We start from the raw sequence: 22,684 nt of genomic DNA on the forward strand, positions 1-22,684 counted from the left end.
TTTGAGATAGGGTCACACTCTGTTGCCCTAGCTAGTGTGCAGTGGCATCCTCACAGCTCACTGCGACCTCCAACTCCTGGGCTCAAGTGATCCTTCTGCCTCAGCCTCCCAAGTAGCTAGGACTACAGGGGCACACCACAATGCCCGACTAATTGTTTCTATTTTTTGGAGAGATGGAGTCTTGCTCTTGCTCAGGCTGGTCTCAAACTCCTGAGCTCAAGAGATTCTCCTGCCTTGGCCTCCCAAAGTGCAGGGATTACAGGCATGAGCCCCGTGCCCAGCCACAAATTTGCTTTTGAAAGGAGCTTCAGTGGCAAGGTGGGGATGGCGGGCTCGCTTGGTAACCATGGAGAAGCCCGTGAGCTAGGGATGGGGGAAGATAAACATCACTTCTCTTCTAGTCAGCTGGCCTTGTTCTGGGCCATCAGTCATCACACCTGCACTCTGAAAAGTTACTTTTACTGCCTTAAAGCAAATATGACCTTACCTACTGAAAGCACTTATAATCCACTGTGTGGCATATACACTCTATAGCTCCGAAGGACAGTGACCTGTGTGGTGGCTCTGTGGACCTTGCTTCACTGGAGCTCGAGACCCAAGTGCCGACAGGGTCAGGGTACAGTTGTCCCACACTCGTCACCAAGCTCAGTAGCGTGATAACGTTGCCAGATGAGCCTTCCCCTCTCACGGTTCTTTCTGGGCACTTCCACAAGTAGTTACCATCCAGAGCCTCTGTGAGTGCCTCATGGGCTTGTGGCATGGAATATTGCTGTCCTCTCTGAGTCCTCTTCCTCGTCTCCCTGCACACCCATAGTGCCCCCTCCTTCTGTGCGTTCCTGTAGGAACAGCGTGTTAGAGGCACACTAGCTCTGCTCTCAGCAGTCCTTGCCCTCTGACTCACTCCTCTTCACCAGCAGAGTTCAGCTTCAAAGCGGGTGACATCTCAGAGTCATTTTGCTACTTGCAGCTGTGGATCGTTTTTCCACTGTCAGGGCCATTACATAACTTTTCATGAGTTTGTGTTTTATTCATCCTCAGTAGTTATGTGAACTCTTGAGGGGCAAGAGCTGTTTTATTTATGCATGTCTTTTTTGGCTCAAATGTAGTGTGCCGCCCTGAGAGAGTAACTAAGACACCACCTGGGCCTGCAAGGTGTTTTTGGCTGGCCAGGGGAGGTTGGCCGAGGCCATGTTAAGTGCTGGGTTTCTGTCGGAGTTCACCTGCATCCCTGAGGCTAAAATGTGGTGGTGGCCAGGTCTCCCCGAGGGGTTCAGCAAAGGTCGAGGGGAATCTTAGAGAAGCCAACACTTGGTAGGTATTTCAGTCACAGGGGACCTCGTGAGAAAAGGCACAGGTGCTCAGAACAGCTGTGGGGACAGCAAGGAATGCATTTGCCTAAGATCAGGGTTGCTATAAGGCAGAGGCAGTGAAAAATGAGGCTGGGAAGAGAGCAGCAGCTAGGACATAGGGAGGCTTAGATCATACTAAGAATTGTTTTTTCTCAGATCCTGCCTGAAGTGGGAGGTCGTTGAAGCCTTTTAAGCAGGAAAGTAAGTTAGATTTTTTTCTTAAGAAAGATTGCTTTGGCTGTAATATGAATGTTGATTGAAAAGATGATACTAGAGGAAGATGACCAGCTGGGAGATGACAAAGATTCTCTATGGATTCAGGATATTGTTTGTGGTGATGAGATGGAGGTTGCTTAATGAATCATAGTAATTGACCAAGTCAAGCCTTGCAGACCCTCTCTGCATTCAAACCTCCAGAGCAATCATTGGAATCTCCTATAATAACAAACATCTGCAGAGGCGCAGCAGCTCAGATCTGTAGTCCTAGCACTTTGGGAGGCTGAGGTGGGAGGATTGCTTGAGGGCAGGAGTTCGAGTCCAGCCTGAACAAGAACGAGATCCCATCTCTACAGAAACTAAAAAAATTAGCTGGGCATGGTGGTTTGTGCCTGTAGCCCCACCTACTCGGGGGACTGAGGCTGGAGGATTGTTTGAGCCTAGGAGTTTGAGGCTGCAGTGAGCTATGATGATGCCACTGTACTCCAGCCCAGGTAGCAGAGCAAAACCCTGTCTCTCAAAAAAAAAAAAAAGAAAGAAAAACAAACATCTGAACAGTGGAGGTGCTACATGAATCTCCACAGTTTCTCATTGCCTGTTTCTCTCTTTTTGCTGTCTACAATGGAAGAAACCCTATGTGCTAGAATAAAATATGTATCTGTTTTCTGCCTCTGGTTCTTGGCAGGCAGGACCTAAATCCCCTGGAATCTCCATAGTGATAAATAAACACTTTTGTATGCCACTGAGAAGGCTGAGGGATCCTGGGTGGCCTCGGGACGGGGTCTGGCTGCCAGGGGAACCAACTGTGTGATTAGAGGCTTGGCATTTTCAGCCCCACCCACCCCCCAACCTCTGTGGAGGGGAGAGGAGCTGAAGGTTGAGTTGATCACCACTGCCCAGGGATGTGATCAGTCATGTCTATGTAATGATGCCTCCATCAAAACCCAAAAGGACAGGGTTCAGAGAGCTGCTAGATGGCTGACTATGTGGGTGTCCAGAGGGTGTCTTGCCAGAGGGACATGAGCGCTCCGCGCCCCTCCCCCACACCTCACCCTGTATATCTCTCCATGTGTCTGTTCATCTGCATCCTTTGTAATATCCTTTCTAATAAATAGGCAAACATAAATAAAATGTTTCTCTGAGTTCTATGAGTTGTCTTAGCAAAGTAGCCCAAGAGTGTGGGAACCCTAATTTATAGCCACCTTGTCAGAAGCACAGGTCACAACCTGGGGCTTGTAACTGGCATCTGAAGTGGGTGGCAGTCTTGTAGAACTGGGCCCTCAACCAATGGGGTCTGGTGCTACCTCCAAGCAGATAGTGTGAGAATGGAGTTAAGTTACGGGACACCCAGTTGGTGTCTGCTAGAGAAAATCCCCCAACGTATCTGGTGTCAGAGTGTTGTGTTGAGTAATATGTGAGAGAAGAAATGAAAAAGCAGTTTATTTTTCTTTTTTTCCCCCCAAGACGTAGAACTTTATTTATAATCCAAGTAATAATACATCATGGGACAGTGGTTTGTAAAAAATAAAGCACATCATTTTAAAGTAGCTGGGGTCCTATTTTGACCTCAAAAAAAAAAATCTATAAATACGACTTCAGAGTAGCAAAGCTGGAACTAGCTCCAGGTTTCCCACTACTCTTACCATTATCACGTCAAGGGGAACTGCTTGGTCGGGAGGATTGAGAGGATAGGTTAAAAAACAATCCAGAATCCTCAGAATTTGTGTGGTGTCTTCTTTCTGGGAAGAGTTTTGGCTCCTTCAGCTACCAATAACCATTGTGAGGATTTGTCTGCATGTCCTGGCTGATTGATTGAAAGATCAGTTTATTGTTTTCCTAAAGAAATGCGCTCAAAACATAAAGTAGCATGTAATGAAAAGAACAAGGGGGTTTGCGGTTAGGGAATCCCAGGTTGACAGAGAGATCAATCTGGGATTGATTATGTAATCTATATAATATAGTTATGAGGATAAAAAAATCATATAAAATTACATACCAGAAGGATCTATTAAATATTAGTTATTATCATAGCATTGGGCATCTGTTTCTGGCTCTCAGGTAGTTGAGAGAGAGTTTTGATTTGGGAGCTAACCTGGTAGTTATTATCCTTAAAAGCTTGTAACCTCTAGCGCAAGGGTCAGCAGGATGTGGCCCATGGGCCAAACCACTAGTTTTTGCACTACTACTAGGGACGCAGAGAATGGTTTCTACATTTTAAATGGTTGTATCAGTATCTACATAATATCCTTGATTTGATTTTACCTCTTGGTCTTCAAAGCCTAAAACATTTAATATCTGGCCCTTCACAGAAAAAAAATTTTCCAGTTCTTCTCTAGAAGATTATGTAGTTAGCAGCTTTCAAACAACTTTTTTCCGGGAAATCTGAATTCTCTCTGAGTTTTGGTCATGGATTATTTGTGTGAACCACCAAATTTTCTCTGTTGGCTGATGCTGATAATGCCACAACGTAAACTGGGGGATGAGACTTTCCATAAGGTATTTCTGTAAAATTTCCATTTATTTTGGAAGTAGAATTAAGGTAAAGCCCACTGTGAATGAATCGTGCTTGGTATAAGCCTAGTGAGACATTTGCCAACAAAGCGATGGAGTCATTGGTGCTCCTTTTTTCAATACCTGTTCATGTCATTGTGCTGCCCAGTGTCTCCTGGTTGATTATCACCTGCAAAGACAGAGGATGCTGAACCTAGAGCATCTCTCCGTTATTCACACGTGCATTTCAGCTTTGTTCACAGTGTTTGGTTGACGTGAGTTAGCTACACACCCTTCCTTAGTAACGTCTTGTGGCTGTGAAAATTGTTTCTCTCTTTATCCACCCTCAGCAACAGTTGTTAGGTGCCATCATGAGTCAAATCTGCCTGTAAATCACGAGAGTTCCTATCGTTATTTAAGTATTTTTAATTGAATAAAATATTTTTGGTGTCTTAGAAGTGTTCTCAGGTCCTTGAGATTTTTTTTTTAAATCTTGAACAGCTCTATTGAGATAGAATTCACATACCATATAAGTCGCCCACTTGAAGTATACGGATCAGTGATTTTTAATATATGCACAGAATTGTGCAAATATCACCACAGTTTTAGAACATTCTTACCACCCCGAAAAAGAACTCTGTACCCATTAGCAGTCACTCCCCAGTCCTGCCATCTGCCCAGCCCTAGGCAACCGCTAATCTACTTTCTGTCTCTGTAGATTTGCCTGTTCTGGACATTTTGTGTAAATGGAAACATACACTAGCTGGTCTTTATGACTGGCTTCTCTCACTTAGCGCCATGTTTCCGAGGTTCACCCGTGTTGCAGCACGCGTGTAAGTGCCATCCAGCCGAACCAGTTTCTGTCACTGCCCCTTCTGGAGAGCTCCTCAGTAAGCTTCCAGTTGCTCTTGGCCTCACCAACACTCCCGTTTCCATTACATCTATTCCATGGAATATACTCAGCGCCCACCGTGTGCAGGCCAGGCTCTGGGTTGTCCCACAGTGAACAAGGCAGTGTGATCCTCCCTCTCTGTGAGCTCAGAGGAGAAGAGGCAGTTACAGGGCAGTAAAATGCCATGAGTGCTGTTCTGGGAGAAGCGCCTAGCCCAGCCAGGGAGAGTTGAGAGGTAGTGTCTGGAGGAAATGCCACCTGAGAACTCTGTATCTTTCTCCACCTCTGGGGGTGAGGGGGGTGCACCTGTGTTGCAAAGAAGTCCAGCCAGCATCCGCATTTGTCCAAGCTTAGATGAACCAAAGCACCCTCAGAGACAGCAGCTGGCACGTGGCACACTTCTCAGCACTTTTCCTTTTTAGTTATGTTCTTTCACTTTTTAGGCAGTTTGATTTGAAAGCCATTCTTGTAGAGTTGCTATGCTTCTTTGTCAACAAAGCAATCTCATCAGTTAGAAGTAGTTTTTTTATGATTTTTCTTATTTCATGAGCTTATAAGTGTATCGTATCAGATGTGGAGTAAGTTACTGGTGCTTAGTTGATAAAAATCTGCAAATTAAGTGAAAATTTTCAAGTGAAGTTAAAACTAAGCTGTTTATCTCAATCTCCACCTCCATGCAGAAACTACTGTTATGTTTTTGGTGCTTCTGTAGTCAATCATACTGACTTTTTTGATGAAATTCAGAACAGAAAGATAGGATCAATCTAAATTGTAATCCTTTTCCAAGACTGACTCATTAAGTGACCTTGAGAAAATCATTTCTGTTTTCCATCTACCTTGGTGTCTTCATGAGAAAGAAGAATGTGGCACAATCTCATGGTGGTTAAGTTACTTGCCATTTTTGAGATATAAAAGTTATAGGCAATCCTGATAATTTTGCTGGTTTTTCCTTTTATCGCTTTTTAGTTCCTTTTTAAAACCATGCATGAATTTTTTTTTTTTTTTGAGGCAGAGTCTCACTTTGTTGCCCAGGCTAGAGTGAGTGCCGTGGCGTCAGCCTAGCTCACAGCAACCTCAAACTCCTGGGCTCAAGCTATCCTCCTGCCTCAGCCTCCCGAGTAGCTGGGACTACAGGCATGCGCCACCATGCCCGGCTAATTTTTCTATATATATATATATATTTTTAGTTGTCCATATAATTTCTTTCTATTTTTGGTAGAGACGGGGTCTCGCTCTTGCTCAGGCTGGTCTCGAACTCCTGACCTTGAGCGATCCACCCGCCTCGGTCTCCCAGAGTGCTAGGATTACAGGCGTGAGCCACCGCGCCCGGCCCCATGCATGAATTTAGAGATGTACTATGAAGCAGCATAATGTTAAACAGGGTTATATTAGAAAAATTGTCCTTATAATCATTTTGTGCAGTTTTTTCTCCCACAAAAGCCGTCTCTATGGGACTTCAAAACCAAGCTTGCAGTGCCAAACAAACCACTGGGATATCCATGAGCATCTCAGGAAAAATTCCTCTGCTCATCTTGAGAAGCCTTAGATTTCATGGAACCACGCCCCCACCCCCCGCACCCCAGGTTCAGAGCCTGCAGCCCTGTGCTATGGGTGGCAGACATGGTTTTGTGAATAAGTCAGCCAGAGGCCAGGAATTTCCAGACTCGTGAGTCATGATCTCCCATCCAAGATTAGAGCGCAGACCCAGCCATACCGAGATTTGGTAAGATCACGTGTGGAAGTGATAGGTATAGGCAGGCACACTGTGCCCGTTCACAGGGGAGGTGGGCCAGGTATGGGCTTAGGATCAGGGAGGTGGCTGCACCCCACTTCATTCCTCTGCATCCGCCCCCCCCCCCCCATGTGGACATGGTCAGCCGCTGTGGTTCTGGGAGGGTGGCTGCCCAAGGCGCTCATGTCTTGTTGGAGACCTGTGATCAACACAGGTGGCATTTGCGAGCAGTATAGGAGAGTATACAGTGGAGACGGTCACATAGGCATCAGCCCAGGGTCCCGCCTGCATCCCCTCTGGCACGCAGCCCTTGGGCTCCTGCTGGAGCAGTGATGATCTCTTTTTGAGAGAGGACTGCTTGGCTTTCAGGATATATTTTAATTGACTGATTAGGGAGAGGCAACTCATAACTAGCGTAAGGATCATCTAGTCCAGCTTTCCATTTACAGATGAGGACAGTGTTTTATTCTGTTTGGAAATGGCAGCGTGACTGAGTTCTGTGGGGGTTTGGCAGACAGGAGAGCAGGAAGGGTTTGGATTGTAGAGGAAGAAGCTAACTACAGATATGTAATGAGCTGGGCCCAATCTGCACAGTCAAAGGGAACTGGAAAGGGCATTTGAGCAGACACAGCTGCCATCAGTGGAGGACACAGGGAGTGGAAGGAGCATACTGAGGGGAGGTGAGAAGTAATTTAGGACAGGGCTGGTTTTGCAGACCTTCAAAACAGGACAGAATAATTTAGATATGATGCCTTAAGATTTTTGGTTGAGGCAGTGGCATTGTGAGAGGGCTTACAATGCAGATTCACCTGCCATGGCATGCAGATTGGATTGGAAAGTGTTAGTGACAGTCATGTCATCCAAGAAGCTGTTGGCATAATCTCAGAGTGCAAGAACAAGGACCTAAACAGGTCAGACCCCATTGAAAGGAACAAAAGATCCTTGAGAGTTGGCTGGATTTGATACAGAGGAGAAAGCTGAGTCCAAAAGCACCACCAGGGTTCTGGGCAGTGCCAGCCTGACACGAGCCTGGAGAGCCCAAGCCTGCCCTGGCATCGTGCCTGCCGAGGACGAGTACGGGAATGAGAGGCAGTCACTGAAAATGTGAAAATAGGTGAACTCTCTGAGGGAGGAAACGTAAAAGGAGGGGAAATCTTGAGTAATCCCCAATCTCATTTTTAATAAAGAGTTTCACCTCTTCTGTCAAAACATTTACTGGCAACAAGTATCAGAACGAATTTAAATTTTGACTTTTATTTAATGATTTTTGTGTAGAACCAGTTAGGAAGGAAAAAAAAAATGACCACAAACTTGGCAGACAAAGGAATGAATGAAGGAAGAGGGAAACAAAAGATATTATACAGAAATCGGTAATCTACATGCTGAAAGATGCTCTTTCATATTTCTTCAATGAGGCTGTCTCACCGCCCTTACCTGTGCAGTCCTTACTCTAACTTGTGTTCGGTGCTCACGAGCATGGAAATTGAATAAGAGAGCAGAGAAGCTGTAAAACAAGGCTTTGGCATGCTCTTCCTACGCCAGAGCCCCCATACCACCCCCCCCCCAACCTCCTCCGCCTCCTCCGGAAAAGGATTAAGCATTCTCATTCTCTACCAAAATCAAAACCACACTCAAAAAAAAAAAAAGAGTTAGGACATCTTTGATCCGACTGTCCCTGGATGAGAGGTTCCCCATTAGGGGAGAGACGTTGGTCAGTCAGCTCTTTAAAGCAAACAAAAGCCAGGACACTGGACACATGACTCAGCCAGCAGCAATCCTGGTGCCATGCTGCTACCTCGCAGCCCCCTGTGACAGTCACCCCAGTCTGCGCCAACACAGCCAGGAGGGCAGGAACAGCATGCCCTTGCCCAGAGCCTGCTGCCAAGGTGAATGGCCAAGCCAAACTTGAATCCCACTGCTCTTCCTCCAGAGTGCTTTCCCCGGCACCGGCACCGCTGTGGCTCCTAGACGGAATTTACCAGATGCCATGCTTTGTTGAAACAAAGGGAAAATGCATGTGTGTCTTGAGTTTGCAGAGATGCTGACACTAATTTAACCTGTTGTTAAAACTGTACCCATGTCTCAGGAGACATGAGATCACTGTGTTAGATGTGTCAATCCTCTCAAGAGAAATGTCATTAAACAAGACCCTGGACACATGTCTGTCGACATGTATGCCAATTGAAGTGTCCCTTGCAGGGACTGTTGTGTCACGTCCTAGTCTGTGGCATAGCTTCCTGGATAAATGCTGTAGATGCCTTCACACCCACCTCTCCTCACTGCCACCCCCAGTCAGTCCCTAGAACACCGCCTGTGGGCCTTGGAACTCCAGCAGACTAGAGCAAGAAAGAAGAAGAAATGATGTGGCAGAGGACAGCCGTATCATCGGAAACTTACATCTCCCAAGCCAAAAGGCTCTCAAAACTGAGCAACAGGATGTAATGTATCTCCTGATCTTACTACCGGGGAAACTGTCTTCTATTGTGCTGAGAAGAGTGGTACGATTTGAAGTATCTTAGCCCCCAAATCGGGTCAGTACAATAAACCACAAATAAAAAGTGAAACTGAGCGCTATAAAACTAGCCTGGAATTTTGTTCAAGCGATCATCTACTTTCCCTCTGGTTTATTATTTTCTCTAATACCTGCTAAGAGTGCTGCTAAGCAGTGCAGAACGGTACAACATACCGTTTTTATAGCACTTGGTACAAAGGTACATCACATAGTTAGATTCAGTCTTCTGAGTCTGTCTATGGTTCACATTTTTAAGGCATTAACAATGAATCAAGTTTTTCAGATATGCAATAGAGTTCATTCTGAGCCCGGTATTACCCTCCCATCTCTTATCTAAATGATGAATATATTGCTAGTTTGTGTGGGCTTTGTTTGGGTTTTTGTTTTGTTTTTTTCTCAGTTTTGCAGCAAAGCTTTTGCTGATGACAGCAGCCTACAGTAATATCTCTTTCCTCTATATGAGTTGCACTTACTATTATAGTCATGTATCATATGATGACATTTTTGTCAATGATGGACCGTATATACAGTGATGATCCCATAAGATTCTAGTGCTCCATTTTTACTCTACCTTTTCTGTGTTTAGATATGTTTAGATTTACAAATACTTAGCACTGTGTTATAGTTGCCTACAGTATTCAGTACAGGTACAGGCTGTGCAGGTTTATAGCCTAGGAGCAAAAGGCTGTACCATACAGCCTGGATGTGTATTAGACAACACCATCTAGATTTGCATAAGAACATTCTATATGATGTTTGGATAAGGACGAAATTTCCGTAGGACACATTTCTCATAATATATCCCCATCATTAAGCAACGCATGACTGTAGTTCTGTGTCTAATAAGATGCCTCTCAGTCTAAGTGCCTCTTGTTTAGTTTCTCACGTGCATTTGTTTTGTCAGTTCAACTAAACTCTTTGAGGGCCATGGGAAATTAGTCATTTCTCTGTGTCACAGCCCTTTTCACCTGGCCCCAGGACGGTGCACCGCACATAGAAGGCAAATGAATAAAACTAAGCATGTTCATACTTACACCAAAAGTTGCAGCTTCCACAGAGCACTTGGGAACAGCCAAGTACCAGTAACCCTTTTATATGAGGAGTTACCACTGTGGTTTCACGATCTCCTAGCACTGGTTCTTTGTAACTCCTGGTTCTTGTGTTGGGGAGGGGGCTTTTGCCATGTCCGTGAAGAATGTATGCATCAGTCCTGTGCTTTGCAAGACTCTTGCCACCTGGGTCTTCATATTCCAACTAACCACCACGTCTTTGCTAGGAGAACTACATAAGACTCAGCAGTATGCTTCACTGTGTCTGTGTCCACGCATTTATCCATTCAGCAGCTATTTCTTGAGTACCTACATATGCCAGGTCATACACTTGGCTGAATCTCCAAACAGGACAGTCCCCAGGGAGCTGACAGCCCGCTGTGATAGTCAGGCCAATCACCGTGTAGTTGAAATAGGATGTGCTGAGGGCCGCTCTGGGAGGGGGCAGTGGAATATGTGAGGGCATGTCGAGTAGCACCTAACCCCAGTCTCGGGGACGAGCACAGGCTCCCCAGAGCGGGTAGAGAAAGTGAGGTGGGTGATGAGAAAGGCAACTCGAATGGCAGACGGGAGGCTGAGAAGCTACAGTAAGAAATTTCAATTGCGTCCTGAAAGCAGTGGGGACTTGTTGAGTGGCATCAAAGAAGGCTCTCTACAGTTATCTGCAAGGCTCTTAGTGTACTCTCCCTTTTTTTTTCTGACTATATTATCTGTGTGTGGCTGGCTTTTCTTCATATACTTCAAAAGCCAAAGTACTAGAACAGAGTTGAGTGCAGAAGCAGATACAGACCCCAGCTGTCTCCTATTAAGTCAGACACTAAAGAGTTTTGCAAACATGGAAAACAATGCCACTCCACATACATTCTTCTTCTGTTTTGGAACACACGGTTACTTTTTATAAAAAATATTTTATGTTAGTAAGTAATGGGTTTGTGATTGTTAATGAGTTAGTAAATGTTTTAAAATTAATAAAAAGGCCATGGGGAGCCTTGTGCCTGGCCCGTCCTATGCCGTGAGAGCTGCGAATGCCCGAGGAAAACCCCAGTGAGCCCTTGTGGCTCCTCTCGTGTAGTCACTGCCTGACCAGCCCTTTCAGAAACCTCCCCAAGCCTGTAGAACGTGGGCTTCTGTTCCATGTAGCTTCTGCTAGATAAAATGTAGAAACTGTTACTGCTCCTCGGTTGGAAAATTCATCGTTTATTTATTTTCACAAGGATTTTTATTTCATTTGAAAATCTCCTTACAAGTTAATAATAAATATTTCATTAAATGTCTGTTCAAAATGCAAGCTGTTTCCTTCTTCCTTTTTAAAATATGTGGTTATTGCTTTTGAAGAAGCCAAGGTGAAGGAAACGTTTCCTGTTTGTAGAGGCTCATGTGTAACCGTACATAAAGAGCAGATTAGTGTCAAAACATCCTAGAACCTAGAGCTCCTGTAACTTTCTGCTTTTTAAGCACTTTTTCACCATCACAGGAGTAGAGAGATTGGGGTTTTGTTTTGCTTTGCCCACTCTTTCACTCTCACTCTCTTTTAAGAAATGAAATGTAAAGGATGCAGCTAAAGGCTCATCCCCTTCCTGCTGTCGGTAGCTGGTGTGGTGTGTATAATGTCTATATATGTTTTTATATCTCTACTCCATACATATACATCAGAGTTTCTCAACCTAGACACTACTGACGTTATGACCCAGGCCGTTCTTTCATAGGAGGGGCTGCCCTGTGCATTGTAGGATGTTCAGCAGCATCCCTGGCCTCTACTCACTAGATGCCAGTAGCACCACCACCCTGATCCCCGCCCCCCTTTGCATGACAACAAAAACTGTCTCCAGACATTGCCAGATATCCCCTGGAGGGCAAAGTCACCACTATTATAGACCCATAAAAAAAGTTAAAATAGTATACTGTTGGTCTGAGTATTTTTAAAATTTATGTAAATGTATTGCATATACATATACAACTTTATTCATTCAACATTGTATTTTTGAGATTTACCCATGTAGATCTAGTTTATTTATTCCAGCTGTTCATATAATAGTTTTTTATATAACAGAACCACTTATTATTTCCCTACTTGGAACAATTAAATTTTTTACAATTTCTTAATGTTATAGTCAGTGCTCCCATAACATCTTCATACATGGCCCCTTCCGCACTTGCCACTCACACAGATGAAGTTGCTGGGTCGTAGACCAGATTGGTTTCACTAGATTTTGCCAGGTTGCTCTCCAAAAGGCATGTGCCCATTTATACTCGCATCAAGAATTTATAGAGTTCCCATTTCCTTCACATCATCTGCACACTTGGTATCGTTAGGCTTTTTATTTTTGCCAGTCTTGTGGGTATGTAATAAATTATTGTTGCTTTCATTCGCATTTCACTAATACTAGTGAGATTGAACATGTTTTTATATGTTTATTAGCTCAGGGTTTCTCTTTTGTAAATTGCCTATTCACACACATTATCTACTTTTCTCTTGAGTCATTTATTTTTCTCATTGATTTATAAGTGTTTATATATTCTGAATACTGTTCTTTGTTGGTGATATATGTTGTAAACATTTTCTCTTAATCTGTAGTTTGTCTTCTAATTTTGGGGGTTTTTTAATCAACAACAATTAAACTTTTAATACAAAAGCTCTTACTGGTAATGTAATTTTTAGCCATCTTTTTCATAATGATTTATGCTTTTTATTTTTGTTTTAAAAATCGTTTCCTATCTCAATGACATAAAAATATTCTCATTTCTTCTAAAAGTTTTAACAGTTTAGCTTTCCACATTTAAATCTTTAATCTGTTGAGTTATTTTTATGTGTGGTGTGAAGTAAAGGTCTAATTTTATCTTTTCCCGTCTCTGTAACCAGTTGTCCCAGTACTGTTTATTTAATGATCTGTTCTTTTCCCACTGACTTAAAATGCCTCCTCTGACCATCATACAATTAAATTAGAAATCAGTATCAAAATGATAACAAAAACAAAATAAAAATTCACACATTTGGACATCAGGGAGAGAAATCATAATGGAAATTAGAAGATATGTAAGAGTGAATAAAATAAAACTATTACCATCAAAGTTTGTGGAACATAATGTAAGCAGTTGATGTAATTTTAAAATATCAAGCTTAAATAAAGAAAATGAGACTGAAAATTAAAGAGTGAAGTATATACCCAGTTTAGGAAGTTAGAGAAAGTAACAACAATCTAAAGAAATGAGAAAGAATGAAATAGAAAGTTGAGAGCTAATGTTGATAAAGTGGAAAACAGGCTGGGCACAGTGGCTCACGCCTGTAATCCTAACACTTTTGCAGGCCGAGGTGGGAGGATAGGCTTAAGGCCAGGAGTTTGAGGTTGCAGCGAACTGTGATGATGCCACTGCACTCCAGCCTGGGCCATAGAACAAGACCCTGTCTCTAAAGAAATAAATGAGCAAGGTGGAAAGCAAAGACACAATGGGGAGGAAATCAATAAAACCCCATGTTGGCTGGTAAAAAGTCTAATAGGTGAACCTGGAAACCTTAATGAAAAGAAAGAAAGAAGCACAAATAATGCTAGGAATAATACAAGGGATCTAATGGCAGATTTTTAAAAATCTTAAAGCTGCTTTATTCATACCAATAACTTTGGTAAAACAGACAATTGTCTAGAAAAATATAACTTAGTAAAACTTACGCAAGAAGAAATAGAAATTGGTAAACATTTTTGAAAATTGTTCCAAAACATCTACTAAAGCTCAGCCCAGCAGTTCTACTCTTGGACAACAGAAAGGCAAACACATGTTCACCGCAAGACATGGACTGGAATGTTCTCAGCAGCATTATTTGTAATAGTCAAAGACTAGAACTGTCCAAAAGCCTATCAGCTGTAGAATGGATAAATTATGACATATTCACATAATGTAATAACCATAAAGCAGTTAGAGTGAATGAACTACAATTACAGGTAACAATATGGACGAATCTCTCAAATACAATGTTGAACAAAGTAAATAAAACACAAAAGTGCATTTGTATGACTGTTATATAATGTGTACTTTTTTGTATGTGTGTTATACTTTAATGTAATAAAAACAGTACTTTGAAATCGACCTGCCAGAAATCTAGAGGTGAAGTCTGTGAAATCTTTAAGGACTTGCTATCTTCTACAAACTGTTCTAGAGAACAGAAAAAGAAGGAGAGCTTCCCATCTAGTCTTTTGAGGCTGGTATAATATTGTTTCTAAAACTAGCCAAGACCATTATGAGAAAAAAATTATAGAACAATTTGGTTTTCACTGATGGGTAGATACAATAATCCTAAATAAAATATTAGCAAAGTTAAACTCAACAATGTTTAAAAAATAAACATCTAGTATGATGTACTATATTAGGATTTATCTCAGGAATCTTAGAAAACATTATAACATAATCCACACATTAACAGATTAAAAGAGAAAACCACAAATGCTCATCTATGTAGATATGAAAACAATTTGATAAAATTCAGTACGCATTCATAAACAGATAGGAATGCCTATTACCAGTTCTTTCATTCAACACCAGTTATAGCATAATGAGAATAAGAACCAAACCAAAACAAAAACCCCACATAAGGATGGAATGGGAAAAACAAAGCTGTTATTATCATAGATGGTGACTGTCTACCTAGAAAATCCAAGAGTGTCTACAAAGCATGAAAACTAGTAAGAGATCATAAGATTAAAAAAGTCTCAGTAACATTCCCTCTACTGAAATCATTTAGAAAATACAAGTACAAAAAATTACTATTTACAAATAGCATTAAAAACTTTAAGGTACTTAGGAAGTAAATCTAACAAGATCTGCAAGATCTCTAAATAAATGCAAAGATTCAGCACATTTCTGAACTGAGCCTGGTGAGGCGCAGTACTGTGATCTCCACCCATTGCCGGTTCCAGTGTGTAGCAGAGACGGCTGGCTGACTCCCCATATCCACGTTCCCTTTGCTTTAAATTGGGTTTATTTTTTTCTCCTTGTGACACACAGCTACTACATTTCTCAGCGTCCCACCACAAAATCTGGGTTCTGCCAGTGACATGTAAGGGGAAAGGCATGCAGGACTTCCAGGAAGAGTTCTTTAGGCAGGGGCCCCTTCTTGGAGGACAAGGGAGAAGCCCTGTTCTAAGGAGCAGCAGGACACAGGAGCCAAGGGCTGATGGCTTCAGGACACTGCCCCACCAGCCTGGGCTGCCTGCATCTAGACTTCTGCATGAGAGAGACACCAGCTTCTACCCTGTTTTAAGTCTCTGTTATTAGTATTTTGTGTTACCTGTCATTTGGAGCTAAACCAATTCCTAACTGCTATATACTCAAAATTCAAAAGTGAGTGCATGCATATGTATGTTGGTGGGACTAGACTTCTTGAAGTTAGGCCCAAAACTAGGCATGAGTATTTTGAAGGAGCATAATAAGAAAAGATTTCTAATAGTTTAAAGAAACAAATCTGTATAATGTTTATGTTTCGGTATTTGTAGACATTTCATATAGGACCTAGTGCACAGACACTTTTTGTCAATGTCTTGTGTATGATGGAAAAGAATGTATATTCTCCATATCAAGTGCAGTCTATATATCTCCATTTAGACAAACTTGTATTTGTTTTCCATATCATTTTTTGTTGGTTTGATGTATCAATTTCTGAGTTATATACTGAAAATTAAATATGTGTCTGGATGTTTCCACTTTTCTTGTAATTCTAATAACTTTTGCTTTCTGTACTTTAATATATATAAATATGTTGCTGTATTCTAGCAATTTTATCCCTAATGTCTTTTTGCCCTTGAGGCCTATTTATTTGACATGACTATAGGAATATTAGCTTTCTTTGTTTAGTTTTTCTCTGTTATTTCTTTTTCTGTTTCTTTACATCAGACTTGTCTATGTCTATATTGTAGGTTTGTCTGTTGAGGGGAGGGAGGTGGGAGTGGCTTTGATTTCCCTAACTTTTTTTCAGATCTACCTGTTTTTTCCCCATAATACCTTATGCTTTTCTTTTTTTAAAGTCCTCTTTTTATATCTTAGTCTTTTTAAAATTTAAAGTCATTTTCAGATGATTCTGTATTTACGTCTGTGGGAATGTAGTCATGCTATTTGCTGTGCATGCTGACTCTTGCTTATGATGGGTTGTTTCCTCATTGATTTTATAATTTTGGATTCTAAGTCTTTCCCTATGGGAGCTTTATCTATAAATCCCACATAACACCAGGGTAAGAGAGTATCTCTCCAGGGTAATTTTGCATTTGCTTTTTCCTGGCTCCTTAGATATATCCTTCTCCATCCAAGAACCAATGTTTATGTAACTTTATGATGGGTTCTGAGGCCACATATATAGTGGCCATATATAGTGACAAATTTGAACCCCAAATTTGCCCGCAGTTCTCAATTCTCAGGCAGGACCAAGATTCCTGCTCCCTCCCCTGAGGAAGGTAGACTTTTGGTTTGATTTTTGTCAACTTCTCTTTCACCAAAGGTGCTGCCATTTAAAAGTTATATCTTTAGGCAGATAATTGAGCTCAAAATTACTACCTCTTTCAGACCCAAGGCCTCAACCCAAATAAGTGATAAAAGCCAAGTGGTTCTGGGTTAGCGGACCTGGGTTCACCCTTCAGCCCACCCTTGGCGGCTCATTCGCTCACTGCTCTGCTTCCCAGCCCACTTGTTCCTGGCACCCTGGGACCTCCTTTTCTTTTCTTAGGTTCAGCTATGCATGTAAAATATTTTAAAATATTTTATCTGACATTGTTAGATCTTTACAGTAGGACAATTTTCAAGTTAGTCTATAATTTTTTCAGAACTAGAAATCTAGAAATAGAGATGTAAATTAATACATTCAAAGATTGGCACAAAGCTAAAAACAAAACATGGATTTTGTTAAGAGTGTTATGTGATGCATCTTTTTTCACATGGTGACTTTTATTCATGGTTGACGTAGACTAAGTAAGGAGTGGCGTGGCCATCAGTCTGCAGTATCCATAGAGCCACCCTCAAGAGGGTGGCTACCGATCCTGACTTCTGAACGTTTTGCCCTGTTTGTAAGATTTCCCTTTGCATTCTCTAACCTAACACTGAAGCTAGGTTTTATCACAGCCTGCAGTCACCCTCCACTATGCACACTCAGAATTCACTTAAATAAAAGGAGAAGGCGAGAAGGGGAGAAGAGGGAGGAGGAGCATTTTAAAGAGCTGCTAAGGAAAACTTCAGCATTCTTGTTGCCTGCAGTGAATTAGCCTCCTCTCCAATGGCTTCCTTCTTGTCACACCCTGCAAAACCCTGAGCTCCTAAGGGTCAACTGGAGCTGGGCAGTGTCCGTGGGAACAACAGGGCTGAGATTAGGAATGTCCGAATGTGCCTCCCGCTGCCTTCCAGAGCCAAATTGCACAAACAGCGTTTACACTGCCCGTTACCTTCTTTTCTCCTGTGCACCTACCGCAGGCTGCCAGTTTTCTCTTATGGATTGCAGGGTGTTATTATATGTTAGGATTTGAATTGCTTGCCTAGGGCAGACCGATGTGACAGTTCACTTCCCAGTCTGTAGATGTGACTTCATCGACAGAAAGCTCTTTCAGGCATCATGATGCTTCTGCTCCCTCTGTGTCTGATAATCGTGTGTTGATCTCTTTTTAGGGAGGAATGATCAATTGGAATCGTCTTTTCCCTCCTTTACGTCAGCGACGAAATATAAACTATCAGGATGGTCGGCGGTCTGAACAAGCAGCCTCCCCTCCTCTAGAGGTTTCTGAGGAGCAGGTAATCAGTAACGCCTGGTGCTTATCCTAAATCCATGCCTCAAACTGCCAGCGGTTTTGTCAACAGACTTGAAAGTAATCAAGCATGTAAATACAAAGATTCTGATAGCAGTTCAGCTGCTACCAGTGGCAGAGACTTCGGGCTTTTATTGGCTGCTATGGGTCTTATGAGTTTGAGGAAGGCATGATTTGAAAACAAAATGTATTGGGGGCTTATTTTAAAATCTCTCATACTTTATATATACTGCGCGAGAAATAATGACGTTGGTTCCCTACAAAGGGGAGCGGGGGAGGAGGTAGAAGGATGGGGGGGTGGCACTTCTCTGAGTACATCTCTGGTGTGGTTTGACTTTTGCGTGGTTTTGAATCATATTAATGTTTTACATATTCAAAAAGCAAATCAACGAGGACAGGGACAAATGTAAAACTGAAAAGAAACAAGCAGATGATCCAACTATATTTCAAAGGAATGATACAGTCACGTTGAAGGGAAGGAAAGTAATTTCAGTAACTTTTGAATATACTATACCTTCAGTCTAAAGAAGAAGAAGAAGAAAACTGCTAACAAATCTTAAACTATTCGTCATAGGATTATTTTTCATAATGGTATGAGTACACCAATTCCTAAATTATGTTGTGTATAATGTAGATTTGAACAAATGAGAAAATTTGTTGATCTTACTATAGAAGAAGGAAAATACAAATGAGCCGGAGAAGGCAAGGAAGAACTCTTTGGGGTTGGAAACGAAGTATCAGTATGAGTATAAACTCATGCTTTGATGAATCTGTGTGTGTGTACACAAACCTCGCCCTGACTGGAAGGGCTCAGAGGCAGTGGCATCCCAGTAGCAATGAGCAGACCTAGTGCCCAGATCTGGTTTCTAAACACTTTTCCCCACTGAAAGGAACCAGATCTCTTTAGAGAAATGGTGGATCGCAGGCCCACAGTAGGGAATGTACAAGATAACTCTGGAACATCTTGTGCCAAGAAGTGAGGAAATACACAGTAGTTGGTGGGGCATGTCAGAAGGACTCTGGAGCCAGCTAACAGGGGTTCCACTGGCCACATCTGGGACATCAGCTTTGAGCATCAAAACAAGTGAGGACGGTAGCATAATATGGCTCATGGGGTGGAGGGGGGAGGAATGCAAGATAATACTGATATTAGGTGATAGATATTTATATAACACAGGCATGGGGGGGAAAGAAGTGGTTTTCCTAAGTAGAAGGTCAAATAATAAATATGCAAAGAATGGTGGCATTGGAAAATTACAATTTTGCAGCCATCACAGTAGAAATCAATTCAGGAAATTATCATCAATATATGAAGACTAAGCCATTTAAGAAAAATTAGCCAGATGTCGTGGCACGTGCCTGTAGTTCCAACTACTCAAGAGGCTGAGGCAAGAAATGGAGATCGCTTGAGACCAAGAGTTTGAGGTTGCAGTGAGCTACAATGATGCCACTGCACTCCAGCCTGGCCAACAGCGCAAGACTCTGTCTCAAAAAAAAAAAAAAAAAGACTAAGCTATTTAAATACAGACATCCCAACTTATGGTGGTTCGACTTTCAACTTTACAGTGGTGCGAAAGCAATACGCATTCAGTAGAAGCCATACTTAGAATTTTTAATTTTGATCTTTTCCTGGGCTAACAGTATGTGGTAATGATGCTCTCTCGGTGCTGGGCAGCTGCAGCAAGCCACTCTGTTTCTCACTTTCAGTACAGTGTTCAGTAAATTACATGAGATATTCAGTACTCTTTTATAAGATTTGCGTTAGATGATTTGCCCAACTGAAGGCCACTGTAAGTATTCTGAGCATGTGTAAGGTAGGCTAGGTTAAGCTGTGGTGTTCTGTAGCTTAGGTGTATTAAGTGCATTTTCGACTTACGGTATTTTCAACTTACAATGCATTTATTGCGATGTTATGTAACCCCGTCCTAAGTCGAGGAGCATCTGTACTCTCAGATTATCTCCCCACAAGTTACTTATTTATACAAAAGGAAAAGAGTAACTGTGCAGTGGAGAAATTGGATACCATCTAACCAGGTTATCAAAATTAACATTCCTATAATGGAACAAAGAGTCATTGTGTTTATATCCTGAAAAAGATGATATCAGTTGTGTGTTACAATCAATGTGCATAACTTTGATCATGAAGGAAAATCTGACAAACCCAATTTGAGGAACATTCTGTAGCATTGGTCCCCAACCTTTTCAGCACTGAGGCCGGTTTCATAGAAGACAGTTTTTCCACAGATGTGGGGTGGGGCAGGCCTAGCTCAGTGATGTGAGCGATGGGGAGCGGCTGTAAATACAGGTGAAGCTTCACTTGCTCACCCACCACTCCCTTCCTGCTGTGCAGCCCAGTTCCTAAGTTTCATGAAAGACAATTTTTCCACAGGGGATGGGGACCTCAGGCAGTGACACATGGCCCAGTTCCTAACAGGCCACAGACCAGGCTGTAGACTGGAGGTTGGGAACCGCAGTTCTATAGGATACCTGACCTGTGTTCTTCAAAAATACCAATGTCACAAACTTTCAGATTAAAGGAGACAAGGGAGCCATGCTATTTAAATGTAGTACGTGATCCTGGACTGGATTCTGCACTGGAAACAAAGTTTTTTACTGAAAGGCCATTTTAGGATCAATTGATGAAATTGGGCTGTAGATTGGACATTACTATTATTTTAAATTTCCAGGATTTGGTGTATGCTGACTGTGGTTAGGAAAGAGAATGTTCTTGCTCTTAGTAAATATACACTGAAGTATTAAGGGGGAAAGTGACGTGATGTGTGCAGCCACTCTTAAATGGCTCAGGACAATACATGTGAGCATGTGTGTGCATATGCACGTGTGTTTGCGTCTGTGTGTACAAAGAGAAAATGCAATCATGGCAAAATAACAGTTGGTGAATCTGGGTGAAGGGGAAGCAGGGGTTCTTGTACTATTCTTGAAACTTTTCTAAATTTTAAATTATTTCAGACTAGAAAGTTAAAAAAAAAAATCTATAAAAGTTTGGAGCATTGCCGTAATAACATGTTGAAATTTCCTTCTGCCTGTGTTGTTTTTTTCTCAGCAAAGAAAACAAGTCGAGGTCAGCATTTCAGAAGTTGGTCACACCATCCAGGCCATCACCTCCCCATCCCTTGTCCCCAGTGTAAACAACTCCAGTCAGACCCAGGGCACCCCACCTCTGCGGCAAAACTGTGACCTGACTTTTTCTGGAACTCAGAACGTGCCCCTGGGCAGGGCAGCCACTGCCACCCTGGTTAGGCCACAATAAATGCTTTTCAGAGAAACCAGCTGAACACGCTGGGTTAATTGATCCAGCCCCTCCCCCTTGCAGCTTCTCAACTCAGACTGATCATTTCAGCAACTCTCAGAGTTGGCAGGTGGATTCTGCAGCCATAGTCCTTCTCTTCCACCTCCATTAGAGAATTCCGGACAGATGTTAGCCCTGTGGATAAGAAAATAAAACCCAATAACTCAGCATTTGTAAGATCTTTATAGTAACAAGTTAAAAAAACAAGATACAGGCCGGGCGCGGTGGCTCACGCCTGTAATCCTAGCACTCTGGGAGGCCGAGGCGGGTGGATCGCTCGAGGTCAGGAGTTCGAGACCAGCCTGAGCAAGAGCAAGGCCCCGTCTCTACTAAAAATAGAAAGAAATTATCTGGCCAACTAAAATATATATATAGAAAAAATTAGCCGAGCATGGTGACGCATTCTTGTATTCCCAGCTACTCAGGAGGCTGAGGCAATAGGATCATTTAAGCCCAGGAGTTTGAGGTTGCTGTGAGCTAGGCTGACATCACGGCACTCTAGCCCTGGCAACACAGTGAGACTCTGTCTCAAAAAAAAAAAAAAAAAAAAAAACAAGATACGACTCTCAAATTCAGGTGAAAAGAAATACCAAAATTCTGTTATATTACTATTTACTTGATATGACAGTGAGTCACGTTCCTCACGGGACAGCCGTTAACGATATGAGGTACTTAAAGGTGAGATAATTTTTAGTTTGACACTTTGAAAAAAGAAGGTGTGAAAAAGGGAGGACGAGTAGAATGTGTGTGATTGAAGTCTTTAAGGTTTTTTTTTTTAAATGAATCATTTTTCCATGATCTTCCCAGAATGACAACAGTGAGGTTAACATGTTATTGGTGTCAGTTTAAAACAGCATTTAATTCTTCCTTGTTCTGTGTTATGAGAAGTTGTAAACATGTGAGAGGTTGTTTTTAGCATATACTTTCTTACTCGTTGATTTTCCAAATCTTATTTTTTGTGTTCCTTGCTTATCCCAAAAATGGCTGTTATAGACATCATTGCATTAAAGACACAAGGTTCCCACTGGCATTATTTATTCTGCAGGTTCTTGGTATTTCTTGTGGTAGGTGCTATAGAGATTGTAAAAGATAAAAAAAGTATCGTTCTTGCCCTCAAGATGTTTACAGAAAGTTTAGACATTTATGTGTTAATGTGTGATCTCTTGGTTAGTTTGTTGATGCCAGCAGCCACTATCTAAAATATTACTTGTTAATAACATGTTAAAATAGCTTAAATTAACAAAACCTTTTTAGGCTTAATTTTTCAATTAAATATGTTTATATTTCCTTCATTTAAATACCAGAGTCGTATAATTTTAATGCATTCAGAAGCTTAGTAATTTTCTAAATCAAGAAAAATAGAAA

At 41.9% G+C, this 22,684-nt stretch overlaps 1 protein-coding gene across 1 annotated transcript in view; it reads left to right on the forward strand.

Annotated features, from left to right (window-relative positions):
- UBAC2 (UBA domain containing 2) overlaps positions 1-22,684 on the forward strand; it is a 175,446-nt gene that overhangs the window by 138,162 nt on the left and 14,600 nt on the right. Inside the window, exon 8 of the mRNA XM_069467057.1 lies at positions 17,873-17,995. Within this exon, the coding sequence (XP_069323158.1) occupies positions 17,873-17,995 (123 nt within the window). The remainder of the gene's footprint in view (positions 1-17,872; positions 17,996-22,684) is intronic.

Source organism: Eulemur rufifrons, chromosome 4, assembly GCF_041146395.1.
Source record: "Eulemur rufifrons isolate Redbay chromosome 4, OSU_ERuf_1, whole genome shotgun sequence".
In the NCBI taxonomy this organism is placed as follows: domain Eukaryota; kingdom Metazoa; phylum Chordata; class Mammalia; order Primates; family Lemuridae; genus Eulemur; species Eulemur rufifrons.